Source organism: Schistocerca americana, chromosome X (genome assembly GCF_021461395.2).
Source record: "Schistocerca americana isolate TAMUIC-IGC-003095 chromosome X, iqSchAmer2.1, whole genome shotgun sequence".
NCBI classification, from domain to species: Eukaryota; Metazoa; Arthropoda; class Insecta; order Orthoptera; family Acrididae; genus Schistocerca; species Schistocerca americana.
The window spans coordinates 321,999,152-322,024,681 of record NC_060130.1 but is presented as its reverse complement, the minus strand read 5'-3'; the positions used below and the strand labels follow the sequence as shown (position 1 = coordinate 322,024,681).

Genomic DNA, 25,530 nt, shown 5'->3' with positions numbered 1-25,530 from the left:
AGCCGATGTCATATATATGCGAATCAGATTGTAGTTCATATTTAGTCAAATAACGAATGGTCAGTATACAAGTATGCAGGCCGGGGTGGCCGAGCGGTTCCAGGCGCTACAGTCGCAGGTTCGAATCCTGTCTCGGACATGGATGTGTCTGAGGTATTTAGGCTAGTTAGGTTTAAGTAGTTCTAAGTTCTAGCGGACTGATAACCTCAGAAGTTAAGTCCCACAGTGCTCAGAGCCATTTGAACCATTTCGGAAGCATACGAGTATTTACGAACAGTACAAGCAGGATTGCAGCGAACTGATGACTTAACCAAGTGCAACATGGAGTACCTGTGTAATGAGTCATTCCAGCTGCATAGCTGAGGGTAAGATTTGTTAAGCATTTCATTGCAGAAATAATATAATACCCGCACGATAATCTCTGCTGTCATACTGTATTAGGAGCCCGCGATTGGAGTACTATGTTAGTTGAATCGGATTACTCAAGCTGAGGCCAAATAAAGACAAGCGATGACGCCACAACACTATCTTTACTTAAGTAGGTAGTCAGCGCTAAATTATGTGCGCCACCATTAACGTTACTGTAAGCAGTTTGACAGCATAACACCACCACAACTACTGACAACCTGAACCATTATCATCACGCAGTTGTGCCTCTCAGTGGTTACAGGTTGCTGATGTTTATCAAGAATAGCGGAAAGCGCCTCTGAAGTTCCATTTGCATTACGACTAGGACGGAGAGAATGCTAAATAACAGTAACAGGTCACCCAGCGAAGAGAAGAGTCCACGTATTGTCTCAAGTTCTTGCAGTTTGATATTAATGCAGTTCCCGATAGTTTCATACTAACGGGTTCTTTTGGCTTTCGAAATACTCATATGGGAATCATAAAAGTGTAATTGCTAGAACGCTCAACTACCATAGTAACACCTCATTCTGGATTGAATACGACTCGGAAAGCGACGTTAATTTGACGTTTTCATCCATCTCCTGACGTCTCACTGAATGAAGTCTGAAGTGCACGCACAGTTGTGTTGCCTGCCGCAAGGATTCTGTGAAGTGTTGTGGCAGCTGGCAGTCATTGCTGAATACACACATGTGCGCTAACACACACACACACACACAAACACAAACAGTTATTGATTCCAGTGAGGGTGACAACTACTGTGGGTTGAACAACACATGCACCAGTCAGTTCCTCAGTTGGCGTAGAGTGGATGAGATTTTTCAATTATCTTGCATTGCAAGAATTGTAAGTAGGGGAGTGAACGTAAATGGACTTGTTGTATGCTAAAGAGCTGCGACAAAGCAAAGCTTGACCGATTATCAGATAATTGTCCACATGGGCTTTGTGGGCTAGTATACTTTTAGTAACCAACCCACCCACGATCATTACGTAAGATTTCTCGAGGGCGTAGGGGAATTGATTTCATTAAGTCGTCGACAGTGTAGCGTGATGGTTTACTTCCCACCATACGTTTTCTATATTCGTCCAAAGGTCGCTTGCATTTGTAGGGACACATGGCAATGACCTTGTTACCTCTGCCTACATATTCTCTATCTGGTTGATATTCGGTGATCGTGGAACAAACGGCAACAGCTTTATCCTCTCTTGACCCTGAAACCAATCTAGCACTGCTTTACTATGATGGATGGGTCTCTGCTCCTGTAAATACATTGTTATCTCGTTAGTTCATATATTTATATTTAAATAACTTATTATTTTCCACAGTGTTTATGAGTTCATTCCCTGTCATAGATAAGTGATCTGGATTCATCAGTCCGATTAAGAATGTGGTTCGCCCAGTGTATCATATGATGAAAGTCGTAATCGGATATCCACATTAAGACTGACTGGCTGAATCCGATTAGGACGATCTTGTATCGAAATGAAATTACAGAAATCGGATAATTTGAACGTCTGTATTGCAACAATTCTGCGCACATAAATTCCTATGATGGAGTAACAGCTAGCAACTGTCTAAGAAAAAGTGAGAAATATGTCGAACAGCAGCAAATTAACGTAATTATAACCCATATTTATCTGATGGACATATTGAATCGAACAATATACATCTATTTCAGTGGAGGGAAGATACTGCATATAAGATTTGCTGATGATATAATAATAATAATAATAATTAAAATCCTCTGTGGCCGATAGGGGAAACCGTCCCCCATATGGGTGGTACCGAGGAAATAAAATACTTGGGGTGAACCAAATACTAACACAATCCTGAACGGCTACTTAATCCATTAAACCCAAAATCCAGACACATCTGAGTGAAAATCACCGCTATTCTGGCCACCGTCTGTTATCTCAATGAGCTTGGCTGAAACTATTTGCTTCCAAAGGCTTCAACACCCTCTGGTCCTGTCTGGTCCCGCTATCACCCAGGCCAAACCAATGAAACACAAGAAAACATGAACAATACAAGCAAAGGTATCTTTACCCGAGGTGGTACACAACCTGGCCACCGGTAGGCGGCAATTGGATTTTCGCACTCTGGGGAGTCCAGGTTAGCACGGCAGAGAATATCGAAGATCTCTGGTAAATTTCCCTACAAGCAGAAAACATTCATTTAAAAACTAAACATCGGTACATTGATCCAAACAAGAAACCTCAATAATCTCACAAAAGAAATCGTCCGCCATAAAATTCTCATCATTGCTCTTCAAGAACCATGATTAATTGACAATTAAAACTTGCATTACGGACACCATGGCATCTTCAAGAGCAAAATACAACGAAAGGTAGCGAAAGGCGTACCAATCTTCGGCACTGCATTTCTCGAACACAGATCTATCATCAACTCTGTCAAAGAAATCGCATCCATCAACAATCGACTTATGACTATGCTCATTCAGAGCCCCTATGAAAGATATACACTCGAAAATACTATCAGCAAAATTCACCAACATGACGTGAAAATACTAATGGGAGACTTCAACTCTCTATTTGGGACAGAAAAAACCTGTTGAAAAATAATTGGTAAAATTCAACACACCGAAACGCTTAGACCAACAGCACACGTCTGACTAACATCTGCCAACAAATCAACCACAAAAGAATGTCTTCCCACTTTAGGAAGTAGCCTGTTCCCAAGAAACATGTTTGGCTACCAGGTGCAAGCTGCTTTCGTTCGCCTTTCGAGACTCGCTGAGAGCCAGATTTTTAATTCTTTTGTAGCAGAGCTACAAGCAGGCAGATACAAACGCAATAAGGGAATCGTAAGACAACGCTCGAGCAAAATGCGCCTTGCTACTTTCAGTAACCCTTAGTGACAGAGCGAAAACCTTACGGTACCGCCAAATTCATAATGACGACATATTTTTTGTTGTTGTGAATACATAATTTTATCTATGAAATGCCACATTTTCATAATAATTGCGAACAATACAGGAAATGAAGTAAATACAGATCTTTTCGAAGTCACAAGTCGGTAATGTCCTACTAATTCGTGTTAAAATAGGCTCAATCGTCTTACAGATACTTAATGCTTTATTAAGATAGTCTGCCGTCGTGATGTTTCTGTAGTAAGCTGAATTTAATTTGCATTAGTACAGTGAATATTTTAATTGGATTTTCCATTAGTTTACTATACGCAACAGTAATCATCAAAGAGAAATTAATCAGCAAAAGAATTTTCTTTCACGATATCTAAAACGATCTGACAATGCTAAAGTTGTTTACAAATTCTACGCCAGTAGAAACCTACTGGTTCCAACAATATCATTATACCAGAGTAGTTTTAAGAGTATTTTCGTCTAGAAATGAATTGCGTTGACGGTCGATCGATCAAGAGCGGGAAAGGTAAATCTTTACGAATATATGACGAGAGGGACAAGTGCTTGAGAGAGGACTTCTCTATCAATACAAGTGCTTGAGAGACGACTTTAATTTCAATCTCCTGGATAGTTTTGTTTCTCAAATCAAGAAGTGCGTTATCATACAGTAGCACATGTGATGTAGTTGAGTTGCTCGATTTTCTTACGCTAAGACCGAAAGGTGTCTCAGTTGTTGGCAACAAATTACAGCTGTGTTGCACACAGCCCTTGGGGCAGAATTCGTAGCCGAAAACACACTTTTGGAGCTATCAGATGTAAAATATTATGTTCATACTACTCTTTGCTCGAGTTTATGTCTTTTGGAGGGGCTCAGCCTTTCATTTCTTCTTAGGAAGTTAACGATAAAGGCATCATAACACGTCACCAGTAACAGTACTGCATACGAATGCTCAATGAGCGACCTGATGACGTTCAATAATAGTCACTCCGTTGATTTTTGTTGTTTTGAATTAGAGCATGCAGTACTCCTACACCAGACTTCTGAACTTTGCTTGTTGAATGCAAATGTCGCATGATGGTAAAATAGTAATCTATCACATATATCAGTAGTCGAGACTTCCTTAATGTGGAAAATCATTCATGCCAGAACGATCTTTGTTGAAACAAGAATATCTTTTTCTGGCGTATTTTTCCCAAAATCAGTCGCTCCACACACAATTCAAATCTTTCTAGCTGCCTCCTCTGCATTCACCCCTCTGTTGTACCAAAGGTAAACATTGTGTTGCAGATGTTACGCCTATTTCCACTTCCGACTCAATTTTACAATGCTTAACTGTAGTTCATGATTTTCAAGTTTGCAAAATCCATTGCTTAACTGCCAGATGATAACTAGAACTTGAAACTCGAAAATGACAGTTGAGACACACACTGACAGCGTCGCGACGCGTTCACCTGGGCGGCGCCGGAAATCAGGCGGCGGGTGGCGTCTGGCCAGTGGCCGGTAGCCGCTGCAGCGCGAAGAAACGCTCGAGCGTAAGCTGTTATGATCGCGGCGCAGCCACGAGCTATCCTGCGGAATTGTTTCTGGAATACTTGTTATTGCTGGTGGGTAGAATGTTAAGTGAATTATCTTTGATGTTCAATCAGACTCGTAACTTTAGACCAACTGTGGTAAAAAAATAAAATATATATACAGTTGGAATCGAACAGGCGACTATCAGTTTAGAACGCCCGACGCTTGCCACTTTTTTTTTTTTTTCCCCTCTAATGAACCGCTGCAGGAGCAGGACGACGGGTAGGGCAGGGGTCGACACCCGAAGCCTGGCCATCCCGCCGCCACGCCCAAGCAACGTGTTCGAGTTCGAGGATCGAAGGATCAGGAAGAGGATGGAGTGGGTTTGTCGATGGTGTTCTTTTTGTTTATTTATTTCTTTAATTTTTATAACATTTTTTTTGTATTATAGATTTATTTTTGTTTCATTACAAAGAAAGATCCTACAACTGCCGTAGCCGAGCGTCCGAGTCGTCTTCTCGTCTGTTGGGAGGGGTTCCCCCCTATTCCGTCCGTAGAGGATCAATATGCTCCAGGATTCTTCTTCATTTTCAGCGTCTCATACCCGGAATGCCCCAGTGAGCAGGAGGATCCGCAAATAATGAACCTAAATAATTTGCGAAATGAGTTCTGTACTTCGGGTGGCGGTTGAAAGCTGCATGTGTCGTCATCAATAGGGACCAAAAGTCGAGTGTGTCTTTGGGAGCATCGCAAAATATGTAGTAAACGGCCATGCCTTTTAGCCAGTTAACGGCGTTCGTTCTGGTTGATGGAAAGTATACGACGTCGGGGCGCAATACGTCATCAGGGGAGATAGACTCCGGCAATCGCCGCAAGAGTAATGCCAGCATGCTCTGCGTCAGTAGCCAGCACTCGCTGGTCGCGGCACACGTCAGACGGTGTGCATCCGAGTCAGCGACTGAGCATGTCGGACACAAGGGGTCGTCCGTCAGATGTATGGAATGTAACCTCTGACGAGTAGCGAACTTCCCATTCACAACCACGTACCACAATGAACGCACCGTCGTAGGTAGAAAAGGCGTGTGTACCGCTCGCTACACTGTGTTCCAGGCAACTTCAGGATGTCTGTGGGTGACCGTATTTACAGGTTGCCGCTGCTGATAGAGGCGATAATAGTCTTTTGTGCTGGGCTTCCGTGTCGTCGGAAGTTCTGACCGTAAGTAGCTGTAGTCAATAAAGAAGTCTCTGATGTGGGTGAGTGCCGGTGAAATGTGTCCTACAGAAACCGGGGGATGCAGAGAGTGTGGTGCCACTTCCGCTATCAGGGTGCCCGTCAGAGTGGCGTGGACAGAGGTCCACGTGCGACGCATAGTGTTGAGATAAAGCGATCGCGCACGGTTATATACGTGAATTAAACCGATACCGCCCGCCCGCTGCGGCAGTGTCAGGGTGACGTATCGGACTTTAAAAACCAGACCGGTGCTTACGAAATGTCCATATGCTGCTTGAAATCTGTCGGCCATCGTAGCTGTCAAGGGAAGGATATGCGCAAAATAGTTCAGTTTTGAGACAAGATAGGTGTTGACATAACGTGTTCTGAGGAGCATATCCAAGTGACGCAGTTTGTTGTCCTGCAGCAGAGCACGTGTCAGGTGTAGGAGCCGGCGGTACGTAGCCGCTGCCGTGCGGCGGACATTGCTATAGAATTGCACTCCTAAACACTTGAGTACGGGCACCTTGTCAAAGGGCACCGCCGTTGTGTGGGAAATCCCCCCTCCGACATCCATGTATTTTGTCTTCTTCACGTTGATGACGCTCCCAGCGACCGCCCCGTACTGGCGTAGCCACTGTAGCGCCATATGCATTTCATCCTCTGATCTGGCCAGGAACACCACGTCATCGGCGAATGCACCACAACAAAAGGTCACGTCCCGCAAGGAGATACCAGTTAATCGCTGCCGTAGACCATGTAAAGCTGGTTCAAGCGCTGCAGCAAATAATATGCCCGACAGGGGGCACCCTTGTCGCACTGACCGTCCAACAACAATGTGACCAGACTGATAACCGTTGACCATCATGCGGGAGCGCGCTCCGTGGACCAGTCGAAGGACCACCTGTGCAGACTCCGGAGAGAGGCCCGTGTGTTGCAAAACTGCGCGTAAGAAGCCGTGATCGACGCGGTCGAATGCGTGGTCAAAATCTACGGCGACAAGGGCGCCTCGTATTTTGCAGGCCGCCGTCAAAGCAATTACGTCGCGGTATGCTCCTAACGCCGTATGGATGTTACTAATACCACCTAAACATGTCTGATCGGTGTGGATGGCTTTCCCGATAGCGGTGTGGAGACGCGCGCGGAGTATACGGGCGAAGATCTTGTAGTCGTTGTTGAGGAGTGTGAGTGGGCGAAAATCCTGCCACCTACAACCACCATTCGGTTTCGGAACTGGGATCAAGATGCCTTCTGTTAATTCTGTGGGGACAGTGAAATCAGGGCGGATCAGGTCTTGAAACATTTGGAGCCACTTGTCACCCATAAGGTGGTAAAAAGTGCGGTAGAATTCCAGGGGTAAACCGTCCGGTCCAGGCGACTTGTTCGGTGCTCCACGTGCCAAGGCCGATGTCAGCTCGTCGGGTGTAATGGGCAACAGCAGACTATCATCGGGTGCCACTTCCCGAGGGGCGGGAAAATCGTGCAACAGCTCGTCATAATCACGTACATTTCGCGGAACCTCCATGTACAAGGTCCCATAGTGTCTGGCGAACGTGTGCGCGATGTCCGTTTGTGTCACTGCGCGCTCGCCGTCCTCCGTGTTTACCGCCGTAATGAGCTGACGTTTGCGGTGGCGCCTCTCGCGCACAATGTGATACACTGACGCTGTTTCATTGGGGATACAGTCTTGCACTCGCGCACGGATGCGGACACCGTCTAGCTGCTCTGTCCTGATGCGAAGTAGACGAGCTTTGATGCGCTGTACGGACATCTGACGTTCGGGAGACGGCGGTTGCGTCGCCAGCTCACGTAACGCTGGATAATAAAATTCCAATGTCGCCCTTTGCCAGTGCGATCTGTCACGCCCGTAGGCCATCAAGGTCTTTCGGAGGGCAGGTTTGACACATCCCAGCCACCACAGTAACGTGGAAGCATACATAGGCAGGCGCCTGATACATCGACGCCACGTGTCAGTGACTGCTCGCCGACACGCTTCCTCGCGAAGGAGGGAGACATTCAGCGTCCACGGGCCCCTGCTGCGTCTTGTGAGTTGTCGGGGCAAGGTGACAGTGCAGATGCACGCGAGATGGTCTGTGAAGGCCGTCGGCCAGAGTTCTGCATCACGGGTTGCTGTGCGGAGGGCACGCGAGACGTATATCCGGTCCAGACGACTGGCAGAATGGCTGGTAAAGTGCGTATATCCAATCTGGGTCCCATGATGTAAGAGCCATGTGTCGTGGAGCGCGAGGTCACGTATCAATGCTTGTAGAGCCGGGCATGGGACGTAATGCGGTATCTGGTCCTCGGGCCGCAGAACACTGTTAAAATCGCCACCCACTATGTAATGGTCCATTTTTCCTTGCAAAAGTGGGACCAACTCCTCCGAATAGAAGACATGCCTGTCACCACTGTGCGAATTACCGGAGGGAGCGTAGACGTTAATGAGGCGCACTGCGCCAAGTGTGAGTGCGATGCCTCGCCCGTTCGGCAAGTACGTTGCGTCCGTCGCGTCTATGCCATCTCGGAGAAGGATGGCCGTTCCTCCTGCGCCATCACCTACGGGTAGGCTGTACGTGGTGTAGCCATATAGGTCTAAACACAGCTCGGGACGGACCTCCTGGAGAAGGGCAATGTCCAAGTCTGCCGCTCTGATCATGTCGTGTAACATGCGGGTCTTGACAGTGGAGTGGACACCATTTACGTTGACTGTTCCCACACGGTATGACTGAGACATAACAAGTGGCGGAGGCAGTGTGCCGGCGCAATCCCACAGTGATCTCACACACCACACACCACACAGCCATCCATCTGCATGCTGTGCATTACTGTGCTGTAGGAGTCCCTGACTGGCAGAGCCCTTCGGGCTCAATGTCAGCCACGGGCTGTGGTGGAGATATTGATGTTTGCTGTGCATCATCTGCCTCCATATCGTCTGCCCAATCACCAAGAGACGATTGTGATGTCATTGGGGGCTGTACGCTTTCACAGGAGCCCACATTTTGGGAGTCGACGCAGTGCGCCTCGTTTTCTGGGCCACCAGATTTAGGAGAGTGTTCCTTGTCTTCAGGCACCGTCTGGTGAATGATGCCACTGGAGTACGTTGCAATTGTGGGCGAGTCAACGAAGTCGATGTCCTCCGCCGGCTTCACATTCCTGTCCTGTCCTGCTGACAATCGTCTCTTCTTGTGTCGCTTGGGTGATTTTTGCTTTCGGGTCCGAGATTCGACATCCACTGGAGGGCGGGGCTCGACACAGTCTCGGTCGCTAGGAACCCCTGTGTCTGATCCCGACAGTGACGGTGGCTGGGTGCCCACGACGCTGCGGTGGGCGGAGGCTGTAGGAACCTCTGCACCGTTGGGCTGCGGCGTCGTCGACGGCGCTGACTCTCCAACGGAGCTGGCAGCGGCTTGAGGAGGTAGCAGGTTTTGATCATCCATCACATCATGTCGTGCCGCCTCCACATATGTTAGCGGGAGAGAGGTCATAGTGGATCGTTGGGGAAGTTCATTGCGGGGCACCTGAACGAGGCGGCGCTGCAGACACTCAGTTCTAACATGGCCCTCCTGGCCGCAGCCCGAGCAGGTCCTCGGTTGTCCATCATATATAACAATTGCGCGGCAGCCACCAACGGAAACATACGATGGAACGTGCTTCTTAAGTTCTATGCGCACTTGTCGTACCCCGTTAAGGACAGGGTACGTTTCGAATGTGTTCTATTTCTCCTCTGTGTGGCTCAGAACTGTGCCGTATGGCCGCAGCGCATCAACGACTAGGTTGGCAGGCACTTCGAACGGTAGTTCAAAGATGCGCACGGTACGCACCCCCAGACCAGCATGGTCAACTCCTACCACGCTCACGTTACCGTCTGCGTGACAGAAGCGAAAGCCGTTTGCAGATCGTTGGAGTAATCTGTCGCAGGCCGCTTCGTCAATCAGTTTGAGGTACACTGTGCTGGTTACAATAGACAGAGGAATTCCTATTAGTTCTTGTGGTTCGATGTGCATGATGTCTCGTAGAAACCGTTCAATTTCATGGGCCTTCGGTCTCGTGTACGATGCGTTGAACGTTAGTTTGAGTGTAGCTTTTCGATATGAGAACGCCATGTCGGGTCGGTACAGGTACTATACGGCAAGACAACGACGCGACCGCGCGCTAGCGGGTAAACAACAACACCTGCGGAGCACTGCCCGGCGCGCCGAGCCCGTCCGCACGGTAACACGGCTGAAAGCCGACTGGCCACTAGACCACGGGCTCACGTAGTCCGACAAAGTCTCGGAAGTAGATAACACTTCCTCCTGACACTTCCGCATCTTACAGTGTTGCCAGATTGGGCAGATTGCCGGACTGAGAGTTGTCAGGGGCGGTCAGTTCTATTGGCCACCTTAAGTGAATGACTCGGACTTACTGTCTGTGGTGGCCGGCCGGCGGTCAGTTTTATCGTCTAAGACTGTACACTTGGTGGCAGGTGGTCAAGCTGCACTCCAAACGCTGATATAAGTCATGGCAGTGAAGTGGTATGTGCGTGACATTGTGTGCCAATAGTACGTTTGAGTCTTAGTCAAGAAAAGCATGTATTCCTGCATCCCTGTGAACGTGGCTTTTAGCATCTTTTGAGATGGAAGTGTCCACAGCAAATTCATCACGAAGGAAAGGGTAACATATGGTCAGCGAGAATGTTGAAATAAACACCATAATTTTTAGCGACTATTACCCTTACATTACACTATGTGATCAAACGTATCCGGAAACCCCCAAAAACAAACGTTTTTCATATTAGGTGCTTTGTGCTGTCACCTACTGCCGGGTAATCCATATCAGGGACCTCAGTAATCATTAGACATCGTTAGGGAGCAGAATTCATCTTGAAGGGTAGGGGGTGAACTTCAGGGGTGACCTACGGAGAGAGGAGTGGCAAGACTTTCGTAACAAGACTTTATCTGGTGATACTGAATTGTCCTGGCAACTGTTGGCAACTGTGTTCATCCTCTGCTAATGTTTAGTGCTCGGCCTTTCCTGCAGCATGTCGGTCTTCAGTGCCACACCAAAGTGGATACATATTTGACTAGACATTATTGTGAATGTCATCCACACACCGATTTTGTTCTCAAGCATTCTCGGGTGACCAATCGTTGATCAACCAAATTATTTGTTACTGTATTCACTTTCATGAGAGTGTTATCAATAACTATTTGTAACCAAACGTGTTTTTAAATTTATGTTTGATGGTATTTCAAGTGTAGCTATTTTGTTGTATTGGTAAATTGTTTGAGTTTTTGAAATTATCATGCATCATCTGATATGACTAGTCCGCTTTACCACTTATCTGGATGCGCATGTTCATACATACATACATATACTGCACAAGCTACTGTAAAATGTGTGGCAGAGAGTTCTACCAGTTGTATTCCTCTCACATATGGATGAAGGAAAATGTGCTGTCGGCATACCTACACTCCATTACTTAATCTTAAATAATTCCAGAGAAATTAAAAGAGCTTTCTTTACCAAATTAGTGGTCTTAAATAAAAGAGAACAGCATGTCCGTTATTGTTGTACTGTTTCATTAAGGATATTAATTTCTATTAGATCAGGTGGATAGGATTTTTTGCAGAAAGGTACATATTTTCTCCAATTTTATTCTGACTACGAATATTTAGGGCCACTGAAGACTGCTAGTGTTTATAAACATTTATCTTCAATAAAATACTATTTTTACCGTGGATTTTTTTGACAAAGCGCAGTCACACTCTCAAAGCATCCAGCATGTGCTATATCATCTCCACTATGTATTTTTCTTACTGATGCACATTAGAAAGCAGGAAGCTAAAATCTCCATTAGACAATTTGCAGAAAGTTTCATATTTTCAAAGTGCTTCTGTCAGTAAGTCTGCTAATCAGTTTCTGTCACTACACACATCAACAACAAATTTCAACAGGAATCTCAAATACCTATAAAAAGTAAATTGAGCAAGAAATTCATCTAAAAAAGTTAAAAAAATTCATCTAAAGAAGTTCACAGAGTGACTCGATGGACAGCGGTGAGCGCATATTTAGTGCAAGGCTCTCACTATCCAGAGTTTGCTCCTCAACCCCACGCCGTACATCTCGTCATTGATGCATTGGTGAGCAGTTGCTCTATGATCGCCGAACGCCGCATGTCAGGCACTTGCTGTAGACAGATCAGGGAATTACCGCAGAGTTAGGTTTTAGCTTGTAGGTATTTTTCCTGTGTTTATGTGGAATTAGGTATCGTGTATGTGAAAGGTTCTTTTCGGATCACATAAGATCCGCTTTACCGTCTTGATGATTGTCAGTGATCAGCACAATAACTTTTTACCTCCTTTCCGGATAATAATGTATTTAATCTCTACAGGTGGTGTGCTCCCACAGGTGTGGCCAACAAAGTGCGTGATGTTAGTGATGCTTTGCTTTTGTGTTGGCAGCCCTCTGTTCGACGACCTGATGCAGCCGCTGTGTTCAGAATCGTCAACCGACGATGCGTGCTATGGGTGCTTCGCGCGCTACTCCAGGATGAAGCAGGTAGTGTATACAGTCTAGGAGACACGAAAATTTGCCAGCTTTGTAAAAGAAAAAAATCGTAAGACATACAACTGCCATAACTTATAGACAAAAAGTGAATCATTACAACGCGTCTTTAAAGGGATAATAACCTAAGCTATAATTAGTATCTTATCCTTTGCGTGTTAACGAATATTTATTTACGTATTTTTTGTTTATTTACCATCATATGTGAGATTTGTCGTCTAGAGACTATGGAAAACTGAGCAAACTACTACAGAAAAAAGAAAAGGTACACTAATATACTACAATTGTAGGGTACAAGTTTTGTTGCTACTGACGCTTATATGAAATTAAATCAAATCTATGCATATGGTAACGACAGACTCAAATGAATACGTCCAGTAAAATCACGGATGAACTGCTCTAGTGAACCACATCATCTGTCACTGGTTTCCCGTCACTCAAGTGTTCCTAAACAACATTAGCTACAAACATGTAACGCCTAATAATCTAATAATCACCAAAAAATGGTCTCGTGTGATATTTTAACTTTCTGAATCTTATTTATAAGAGCAGCACTACAACGGTGCATCAATTTTGTATCCTGAAAACAGTCCATCCATAACGACAACTGTCTCTAAATTAGCTGGTCTTCAACATAAAAAGACAGATAAACCGAAAAGATCATATTGCAGTTCCCAGTTGTGACCACAGGTCGCAGTTAAGGTCGATGAGTATCTTATAGTGTCAAGTGTACCACGAACGTATGTTTCATTCATCTAATGGACGACACTGACCTTCTAATAGGCGGACATATTACCAAAACACTCCAGTTACGGACATTGGCCTAGCAGAAAAACTATTTTTACTTACTATTATTGAGCTATCTGAGCTCTTTGCGCACATAGCCTCTCCCAGCCACTCCGTTCTGTACTCAAGTCTTTCCTTGGTATCTCAGAAACGGAAGATTTCATTTCTCTTAATGTTTAAGGTGAAATATACAGTCATAGTTTCTTTAAGATAGCATAGAGAGCTGTGCTTTATAATCTTTTGAAAGCAGGACTATAACTGTGCTTTTAATTACAGACACCAGACGCATATGAAGAACTCAAAAAATGCACCACAAGGTACCTGAATGGCACAGCTTACGCAGAATGTCAGGCACTGGTGAGTCAATAGATTATTTACCTAATTGTAACAACACATAATGTTAACGGTATTTGACCTTTTATTGAGAATACAGACGTAATCATGCATTTCCAAAGCACTAAGCGCTATTCCGCCCACGCACCCTCTATCGCCCTTTAATCATTTACTGCCGCGCCTTGCTTCAGCTGTCCTCTAAATGCCGTCGATATGCAAGCTATCTTCAAAGTGTTTCAACTTTTACAATCGCTAAAGTACACTACTGGCCATTAAAATTGCTACACCAAGAAGAAATGTAAATGATAAACGGGTATTCATTGCACTAGAACTGACATGTGATTACATTTTCACGCAATTTGGGTGCGTAGATCCCGAGAAATCAGTACCCAGAACAACCACCTCGGGCCGTAATAACGGCCTTGATACGCCTGGGCATTGAGTCAGACAGAGCTTGGATGGCGTGTACAGGTACAGCTGCCCATGCAGCCTCAACACGATACCACAGTTCAAGAAGAGTAGTGACTGGCGTATTGTGACGAGCCAGTTGCTCGGGCACCTTTGACCAGACGTTTTCAGTTGCTGAGAGATCTGGAGAATGTGCTGGCCAGGACAGCAGTCGATTATTTTCTGTATCCAGAAAGACCCGTACAGGACCTGCAACATGCGGTCGTGCATTATCCTGCTGAAATGCAGGGTTTGGCAGGGATCGAATGTAGGGTAGAGCCACGGGTCGTAACACATCTGAAATGTAACGTCCGCTGTTCAAAGTGCCGTCAATGCGAAAAAGAGGTGACCGAGACGTGTAACCAATGGCACCCCATACCATCACGCCGGGTGATACGCTTGTATGGCGATGACGAATGCACGTTTCCAATGTGCGTCCACTGCCATATCGCCAAAAACGGATGCGACCATCATGATGCTGTAAACAGAACCTGGATTCATCCGAAAAAATGACGTTTTGCCATTCGTGCACCCAGGTTCGTCGTTGAGTACATCATCGCAGGTGCTCCTGTCTGTGATGCAGCGTCAAGGGCAACCTCAGCCATGGTCTCCGAGCTGATAGTGCATGCTGCTGCACACGTCGTCGAACTGTTCGTGCAGATGGTTGTTGTCTTGCAAACGTCCCCATCTGTTGACTCAGGTATCGAGACGTGGCTGCACGATCCGTTACAGCTATTCGGATAAGATGCCTGTCATCTCGACTGCTGGTGATACGAGGTCGTTGAGATCCAGCACGGCGTTCCGCATTACCCTCCTGAACCCAATGACTCCATATTCTGCTAACAGTCATTGGATCTCGACCAACGCGAGGAGCTACGTCGCGATACGATAAACCGCAATCGCGATAGGCTACAATCCCACCTTTATCAAAGTCGGATACGTGATGGTACGCATTTCGCCTCCTCACACATGGCATCACAACAATGTTCCACCAGGCAACACCGGTCAACTGCTGTTCAAAATGGTTCAAATGGCTCTGAGCGCTATGGGACTCAACTTCTGAGGACATTAGTCCCCTAGAACTTAGAACTAGTTAAACCTAACTAACCTAAGGACATCACAAACATCCATGCCCGAGGCAGGATTCGAACCTGCGACCGTAGCAGTCTTGCGGTTCCAGACTGCAGCGCCTTTAACCGCACGGCCACTTCGGCCGGCAACTGCTGTTTGCGTATGAGATATCGGTTGGAAACTTTTCTCATGTCAGCACGTTGTAGGTGTCGCCACTGCCGCCAACCTTGTGTGAATGCTCTGAAAAGCTAATCATTTGCATATCACACCATCTTCTTCCTGTCGGTTAAATTTCGCGTCTGTATCACGTCATCTTCGTGGTGTAGCAATTTTAATGGCCAGTAGTGTAGTTCGACGTTTATCCGTACTGAATCTTGTACACAGTTGCTTGCAGTAATAGAGGAAATTAAATCCAAATGTCCCTTTCATGCTTGAGGGGAAGCGATCTGTAAACGAGTAGAAAAAATGGTTTTTAATAACTCCAAAAATATTAATTTGCTTTGGACATTCTTAGTAGGAGCTACTTGTTGTAATGATTCTCTCCCTGTAAAGTACGTAGAAAATGTTTGCTTTCGCCCACATTGCACGTGAGTGAACAGCACTGCAATACGTCTGTTTGCGCTGTAAGAGAGACATCATCATATGTTATAAAAAAAGTAGTTAACTTGCAAATCCAGTCAGTGTCTAGTGATCCACGTCGTTTTAATTTCATCGATTAGGTCGTGAATTGTTTTTTAAGACAAGCTTGAAGCACCAGTTCCTGTTTTCAAAATATGTCGTCTTATTCCCATTCAACGTAAAATAATCCACAATCACAAACACAGTGAAGAACCACAAGAAAGCACGTATATCTAGAACGAACAAATATACTTGAGATCAGTTTCATTGTCTTTCTAATACCCACACGTCCAAAGAGCTTCACCTTATGTTAACCCTTTCAACAGCAAATTGAATCTGAGGCAACGGACGCCAAGCAAGGGTAGTATAAACCAAGCTAATTGTTCTCTAAGTTTCCAGTGAGTTCTATCAGTCAAAACATTGTTTATGTAACTTCCGTTTTTAGAGCTAAGTTCAGTTTTAATTTATTAACCATTTTTCTTTAGTATTGATTCGTTTGACGATTTTGAAAATAGCAATTGTTGATAAAGTTTTTATGTTATTGAAAGGATATAAATAATGGTTGACTATAATAAATGATATACTTTTGTTTTATTAACATTTGCTGCCATTTATTTGCAAACTCGGCTTCATAGTGTAGCATAACAGTATATTAAAATATCGATATATAAGCGAAAAATTATAATTGTGGCAAATTTACTCCTGAGGACTTCAAAACTTTGTAAACATCCGAAATCTTGGATTACATAAATTATTAATAAAAGGTAGTTCAAATCTGTCCGGAATTTAGGTGGTATCGCAGATTTGTGTAAAGGTGAAAAGTTCCATCAGGTTTTGATTTATTACGTTACCTACTGTTTATTCACTTTCCTGTGAGCAATAACTTGATGTGAGAGACCAACGTGTTTAATATTACCTTATTGTAATATTTTCACAGAATGTATGAAAGAGACCTCTGCATTTAATTTTTCATTCCATTTTCAGGTCGGAGATGCTAAAGTGCTTGAAGGTGGACTGTCGCCTGTATACTGCGATTTTGAAAAGTGCGTTAGGAAACGAGACATGTTGCAGCTGGTAAGTATGACGAACAATAATTTAAGCACATGTATGCAGCAATTTATGAATAGTTACTACCTTTGTGAAATTATGAAAATTTCTGAAACAATTTTCTTCATTTTTGTTTTCTTTCTCCTTTTTTTTTTAGGTCGATGCATGCGCCAAGCAGAACGACAATTCCAAAACTGAAGCGGAGAAGTACATACAAACAACATCCTGCATTGCTGAAGAACTGAAGCGACGTAATTATGTAAGTGCTTAGCTAACAAAAAAAAAAAAAAAACAGAGACGTATGTCGAAAATCAAACAATGTACAGGCCGTGATGAATGGAATCTAAGAGTTGTGCACCGTTTTTCATTTAATCCGGTATTTATGAAAGTACTAGAACCCTGCAACCGCGTGGCCCGCACGCTGCGGTGTGCGAGTGAGACTGCAAATACGCTTCGCCAACGATGGCGGAAGTGGAAGTTGCCGAAGACTACCGATGCTAATTACAGCCGCGTGAGTGCATGTACACCAGCCATACGGCTGGCACAGCCGCGTGAGGCCTTGTCCGCAGACACACAGATTTCATGCATCTGCACTCACTTGCACATGGGTTGCAACTCTGCAGTGTGCACGTGCGCGATGCGCTTTGCTTAGCACGAGACTTGGGTGAAATTTATGCGAATGACGGATAACGAATAGAAATAGAAATTACTATTCGTTATTCACCAATAAGAAATATTATTTGAAACATTATTCACGTATACGAACAAGAACATTTCTTTGTCGTTGTGGACAAAATCTGTTTAGAATAATAGATAAATTTGAAATCCAATTGTATTTATTGCTCAAATTCTTTGTCATATATAAAACGAATGTACTTCACGTTTCTTTTAAATTACTTTTCAGAACAGCTCCTTTTTAGAAGTGTCTCATCAGAAAGTTTATTTGATTTATGGAGAGTTACTGTTGAGACACTAAAGAAAATACGTTCTACACATGCAATGCACACCTGAATTCGTCTTTAATCATGACGTCGAACTATGACTTTCAGGTTTTCAGCTTAGAATCTTCTTTAGCAAAAATTGAGAAACCATCAGTTCTACCGTAGTTTTTGGCAAACAAGTCGTTGTGATTCCAACTTAACTACACTTCTCAAATCACATTCCAAATAAAATCTTCTTTTCACATCATAATGTCATTCGAAACTCATAACCCGACTTCTTTGACATTTATTTGGCTATTATATATCTGAAGTTTGTTGTAAACCTCCCTTGGTCATGAGCAGCAATAAAGGTGAACTACTTATTTTTAAGTCGTGGGTAAGACTGTGCTGCAGTAACTGCAATGGGCATAGAAAGACGAGAAACGTCTTCAACCGTCTCTTCACAACTTCAAGAGACACAAGTTGCAAGTGTGGTACAATATTACGAATTCTTCTGTATTCTTGAACCCAGTGCCTCTCCCGAAATTTTTGAATCTCGTATCTCTACTTAACTTCATAGACGAATGTCTTACCGAAAAAACTATTCCACATTGTAACAGGAAACTTATTCAGAGTTAATCTTAAAAGCACTTTGTATGACTTTATACATCCAGCAACATTCCATGAACGTTTTAGGAGACTTTAGATGAAAAGTCTGTTGATGTTAATAGGAACAGCTGAGATCTTGCTTGGTTCACTCATTTTGTAGCACTACAAACACGAATTACGTAATTACACCAAGGAGACATGCATATCTGATAGTGTTAGCAATCTAAAAGAGGAGCTGAAGATTGAGAGATTCTGTCGTCTGCATTCTAATCGTTGGCTTCTAACGTACAGTTCTTGCTCGTGTTAGTGGTGGGAGGAGGAGACGTAACTGGCAGGTGCAGAGACAATTGAAGGGGGCGAGTCGGTAAGGGCTTTACAGCACTAGGCAGGCCATCTGGGGTAGTCAATAAAAGATGACGTGTATTTTAGCCCGCGCACTAGGCCGCTGTAATTTCGTGGCTCCACGCTGCTAGTTGTGAGCAGGCTGCCTCGTTTAAAGAGCATGTGGCTGCCTTCTGTCTTTGTGCACTTGTCGAAGCAGCCAGACTTTTCATGCATCCTGAAATAAATTGCACGATGCCTTTCGAAAGCTTGTAGGACCTGGGGAAATTTACAGTACTGGATGGACGTACAGTACACCGTCAAATTTATAGCCATCTCCTTCTGGCACACTATTTTGTAAAACACAGCATGAATTTATTATGATAATTGAAAACTCTTCTCGAACGTCCACTGGGCGAGGAAAAATTCCCCTTTCTCCATTTAATTGAGAGAATGCAATAAGTGTATTCTATAAACCGCCTAGTCCGAGATAGTCGGTTTTTAGAGATTCTTTTGGCCTTCCAGCATAAGGACACATTAAATTTTCAGATATACTAAATGCCTTGTCTCCGACAATGACGCATGGCATCAGTACTCCCTTGTTTGATATGTGGTTTTTCTCAGATATTCTAAAATTTTAATTAACCAGAGTCATATGCAAAACTGATTGCATAGATGAGTCACTATATTTTCCGTGTGCCCCAACACCTATGTAAGTGAACTTATGATCCACAGCGCATAAAGCAAGTAAAATAATATTTTATAAATATAGTGAACTGCATTTGTTACGAGAAAAAGAGGCATAACATATTCCACGTCCGTCTCGCTCAGCTGATCGGTCACGAATGACCGTCAGCTGGCTGACTAAATTGGCTACTCAACATTGCAGCAGCGCAGTGCGTTATGACCCAAGCTGATGCGATGGGCCACCTATAAGCATTTTTACTTTTCATTTGCCTCACTGTATATCGTATAAAACTGAGCTGAACTTGAAGGACGGTTTCAGCACTGCAGTGCTTTACACCCATCTCTGAACAGACTTCTTTAGCCAGTTAGGGTGGATCTATACTTCAACACATACTCCACGGTGCATCTTGACTTGGTATTATTGTCATTGTTATAGGCGAAATAAGGGAAAAGTGACCGATAAAATCATAGTACCAACCGAGGATCCTACCTCAAGCCTAAGTTTTGTAGTCTGGAACTTAAGCCACTGGAACAAAAAGGCATATTTATGGACAAACAATTAATAAGTTATTTATCAAACAGAAACGGCACTGAGCCAAGGAAACAAATACTAATTCTGTACAAGAAGTAAACAAAGAAAATATGGTGGGGTGTATGGTATTCGTTATTTAATTTATAGATAATTTATTGGCGAATAAATTTGTTTGAATTATCTACCTTTCAAATAATTGTCGAGATAGAAATCTGTTCGAATAATATCCATATTTTTTCACCATTACACCTTACACTTCCTTTCTCTTTTTGTACATATTATCAAATATAACGAGTCCTACTAGTTCATTTCATCGATGTACTCGCAAAAACCTACATTGTAGCTTGATTGCAATTTTTTTGGTAGTTATAAACAAAGTTAACAAAAGAAGTATGTAATCACATTCCTCAACATAAATGTTTTTAATTTGTTCTGTTCAAAATATGTCTAAATGTCAGTAAGACTTTAGAAGCTGACTGAAAGCGAGCATTAATTTATCAGCTATTATTTCACGGAGATACACCTTTCCACAACTGAAACAATGACCTTCAATAACATTCAATATTCTGTTATAATTTTAATTTTCGTTATACTGTGGTAACACCTGGTGAATGTCAGGTGTACACCACACACCTTCTTCATAGAAAACGTGGAAAATGGACAGCTGAAAGAAATTCTAATTCTAAATGCATTCATTGGCTTACCAGTCCCATTAGCACAGCTACATTGTGTCGGGGCTGAGTAGGTAGAGTCCATGTTTCCCTACCAGCGTGGCAAGGGCACGCGGCTGTTTCCCGTCACTCCGTGAGTGAGCGTCACGTGATACCGAGCGAGTGAACTATCCAGTCACGTGCTTCCACGTGCACGTGCAGAGCGAGTGATGTAGATGAACGCTACTCACGCAGATTCGCCACGCGGATGCACTGCCCTAGAAGTGCCGCTATTTCTCTGCGAATCACAGAAACAATGTATAAGAACGTAATACTAACTAATTCGTATGCAAAATGATCATATTATAAGAATTTCATGGAACTGCTTGGATTAATGATTGCATGTTGCTCACAAAACGCGTGAAATGTCTCAGTCACGAACCAAGTTAAAGAAGGCAGAAGCTTTGACAACATCGTGCTTAATTACTGTCTAAGCAAGAACCTAGAAGGGGAATTAAATTCTGCAAATTACCTATACTGTCTGCAGGCAACGTGTCTGAATCCATGGAAAAGTACCGGACGTTCCCGATATTTCATAAAAAAATTCAAGATACCACAAAAAACTTTTCGGAAGAATATTAGAAAGAAAAGGGTCAGTTGAACTGAGCAGACAAAAGTTGCAATGGATGGCTCGTTCGAATGTGTTCCGTATCTGGCGTCCGAATGTTGCGGCTAGATGCGGCGTATAGCGCGACTGTAGACACAACACCTGAGCTGTCTCTTAAAGGCAGCTGTCTTGCGAACTTGGCAGCACGGACGAGTTTAACGACTTAGAATGTTGGTTGGTAATTTGTTCAAGATTCGCAGGACATACCTTATCGGACATTACATAAGAATTCGGGTTTCCAAACTAAATTGTGTCTACGGCGGATCTCCAATATCACAGAGTCAGTGTTTCCACACGCATGAACCACCGCACAGTACAACAGCCACAACTAATTGACGAACGGACGTCACGTCGTCTAAGGAGAGTAATACAGGGAGATCGAATGATTCAGATGGTTCTAAGTGCTATGGGACCTAACATCTGAGGTCATCAGTCCCCTAGATTTAGAACTACATGTTTTAAACCGAACTAACCTAAGGATATCACACACATCCATGCCCGAGGCAGGATTCGAAACTGCGACCGTAGCAGCAGCGCAGTTCCGGACTGAAGCGCCTAGAACCGCTAGGCCACAGCGGCCGGCCAGGGAGATCGATAGTGTTGTGTAGCATAAAACGTAATTCATCTGAAAAGGCCTCCAGTCGCCACTCAATGGACGTCCTGCTGTCACAATTTCGTGCAAATTCCAGCCTTTGTGGCCGATAAACAGCCGTCAGCATGGGTGCATGAACCAGGCGGCTGCTGCAGAGGCCCATGGGCAGCAACGTTCGCTGAACAGTCGCTGAAGAGACACTGTTGGTAACCCCTTGGTTCATCTGGACGGTCAGTTGCTCAACAGTTGCATGTTTATATGCCCGTACACATCTCTGCGGCCATCGTTCACCCCTGTCATCTATGGCCCATTGTGCACAACAGTTGCCTCGGCCTGGCTTTTGGATGGCGCCATTTCGCCATGCACGGTATATTTTAACCATCGTGGTGCGCGAAGAGTTTTTTTCTGAAAGCAGATTGTTTTTATTCACGATTATTATACACCGTATTATTCCCCGCTCTTTTGGGTACAGCCGGCCGGTGTGGCCGTGCGGTTCTAAGCGCGTCAGTTTGGAACCGCGTGACCGCTACGGTCGCAGGTTCGAATCCTGCATCGGGCATGGATGTGTGTGATGTCCTTAGGTTAGTTAGGTTTAAGTAGTTCTAAGTTCTAGGGGACTGATGACCTCAGTAGTTAAGTCCCTTAGTGCTCAGAGCCATTTGAACCATTTTTTTCTTTTGGCTACAGAACCCAGTTCGAGGGCCATACCTTACTGGGAGGGCCTGTATGCTGGCACGGTGCCTCTCTGCTGGTCGTCTTGCTGCATCAGTAACCTCCCCATAATCCACATACTGCTTCCTGCGGAGTGCATCCCTCATTGGGCCAAACGGATGGAAGTCGGAAGGTGCAATAGCCGGGCTGTAGGTTGGATCAGGAAGAATATTCCAATTTCCTGAGCTCCTCTCAGGTGCGCAGACTCGTGTAAGGCCTTGCGTTGTCGTGGAGAATGAGAATTTCGCTTGCATTTTTCTGGCGACGAACACGTAGATTTGAACAAGCAGCCGTATGTAGCCGGCCGGTATGCGGGAGATCTGATAGGTTTGAGGGACCTTATTGCTATGACGACAGACGCCTGGCGCAACGACTCTGTCTTTGGCGCTGTTAGTGTCATCGTTTACTACTGTACTTTAAACGTAAGTTTAAGTAATACAGCGCAGCCGTTTTAATCTTTAGAGTTGTCATCCAACTTTAAACGTTATCTTTAATGTTATCAGCCAACTTTCAATTGTATATTCTCATGATGCTTCTGTTCATTTGAAGAGCGAGGCTGGTAAATAAAAAATACAAAGAGCGACTTGTGGCTGTTTTCAAGAACTTATAAATTTGGTAGCATTATGAATTTGTTTAAAATGCCATATTAATGTACCAATGCTTTTGATTTATATAATTGTGGAGACTAAAAATTTAACTTCCACCTTAGAATGCTCCCTATATAGTGGTAAGGGGTAGATTAATTTACAACCGAAATCAAGAAATCAGAATCAAAGATATACCTACACGTTAAAGTCTAAGCTGTAACTTTCTCGGAGTGCACCTGCGTGAAAATTGAAATTTTAATGCACATAAAAACGTGGCATTTTAGAAAGGTTTGGTTAATATTAACTAAATTGTTAACGTTTCACAAATAATTTCAGGTCTAGCTCCAGCTGCGATTCAGCGCATCTAGTACACCTGACGTATCCTAATGGAAAGATCAGTTCGCGAATCCTTTGATTATACAGGAGAGCCAATAGCTTCAGGGCAGTCCAGTTGTGACATAACTCTACTGATCTCATCGCTCTTTTCATAGATACTCTGCAAATTACATTAAAGTGCCCAACAGAGGGTTCATCGAACCACCTTCACAATTCTCCATAATTGCAATCTCGTATGGAGTGCGGAAAGAACGAACACTTATATACATCTTTCCGTACGAGCTCTTATTTCCCTTATTTTGTCATGGTGATCGTTTCACCCCATGTAGGTCGTTTTCAACAAAATATTTTCGCATTCTGAGAAGAATGTTGGTGATTTGAATTTCCTGAGAAGATTCCGCCGCAACGAGAAACGCCTTTGTTTTAATGATGTCGACCCCAAATCCTGTATCATTTCAGTGACACTTTCTTCCCTCCTCGCGATAATACAAAACGAGCCGCCCTTCTTTGAACTTTTTCGATGTCATGTGTCAGTCGCACCTGATGCGGATTCCACACCGCACAGCAATACTCCAGAATAGGGCGGACAAGTGTAGTGTAAGCAGTCTCTTTAGGTGTTGCACCTTCTAAGTGTTCTGCCAATGAATCACAGCCTTCTGTTTGCTCTACCCCCAACATTATCTATATGATCGCTGCAATTTGGGTTATTTATGATTGTAATCCCTGAATATTTGGTTGAATTTACGACCTTCAGATTTGACTGATTTATCGTGTAACCGAAGTTTAACGGATTCCTTTTAGCACTCATGTAGATGACCTCACACTTCTCGTTAGTTAGTGTCAGCTGACAATTTTCGCACCATACATATATCTTTTCTAAATCGTTTTGCCATTTCTTTTGATCTTCTGATGACTTTATTAGTCTATAAACGACAGCGTCAGTAGTGGGACATAGAGGGCACCACCCCACTCTCCATTGTTGCCAAATTTATTCAAGATGGCGGCGATGACGTCATCCAAGATGGCGGCATGTAGACTTGGCAACAGTGCATGACGTCATCCAAGATGGCGGATTTTGGCGGGAGAATAGTCCAATTGTGCTATGTCCACTAACCTAACCTCAAGAAAAAATGGCGGGAAGTTTGAATTTTGGCGGAAAAATAGGCCAATTGTGCTACGTCCACTAACCTAAGCCTCCACTAGATGAAATGGCGGCGAGTTTGAATACCAACATGATAATGCATGCAAAACTGTATTCTCTTTATTATTATTATTCATTATTATTGATTATCATTTATTAACATTCATTATCATTTATTATTATTTATTATCATTTATTGTTATTTATTATTATTCACCTGCCTCCACTAGAAAACTCCCTCCAAATTCAAATTCCAACATGATAATGGCTGCAAAACCTTACTTTTGTTTATCATTCATTATCATTTATTAACATTCATTATCATTCAATGTCATTTATTATCGTTTATTATCATTCATTATCATTTATTATCATTTATTATTATTTATTATCAATTATTATTATTTATTATTATTGACCTGTCTGCACTAGAAAATTCCCTCCAAATTCAAAATCCTACACAATAATGGCGGCAAGACCTTACTATTGTGTATTATTACTCATTATCATTCTTTCTCATTTATTATCATTCATTATCATTTATTACTATAGGCTTACCTCCACTAGAAAATTGCTCCAAATTCAAATTCCAACACGATATTCTTTCGAAAACTGTACTTCTATATATTATTATCATTTATTATTTATTCAAGATGTCCGATTTTCTCGGTGAGAAAGCCATTCTCCTTACATCCATAACAAAAATCTATCACAAGTTCAAATCCACAACACCATAATTGATCACATGTGTGAGCTTTCTCCGTCACTTATCTTTTTTCACTGGTAGCCTATCATAATCAAGTCAAATAATAAACTCCACTTATAGTAACGTAATTCACGTCCAGTCTGCAGCTCGTGCTCGTGCGGTAGCGTTCTCGCTTCCCACGCCCGGGTTCCAGGGTTCGATTCCCGGCGGGGT

The 25,530-nt window shown here is 43.6% G+C and overlaps 1 protein-coding gene across 1 annotated transcript in view; it reads left to right on the top strand.

Moving 5' to 3' along the window:
* LOC124555747 overlaps positions 1-25,530 on the top strand; it is a 67,515-nt gene that overhangs the window by 29,997 nt on the left and 11,988 nt on the right. Inside the window, exons 2-5 of the mRNA XM_047129771.1 lie at positions 12,454-12,550; positions 13,619-13,699; positions 16,796-16,885; positions 17,016-17,117. Of these exons, the coding sequence (XP_046985727.1) occupies positions 12,454-12,550; positions 13,619-13,699; positions 16,796-16,885; positions 17,016-17,117 (370 nt within the window). The remainder of the gene's footprint in view (positions 1-12,453; positions 12,551-13,618; positions 13,700-16,795; positions 16,886-17,015; positions 17,118-25,530) is intronic.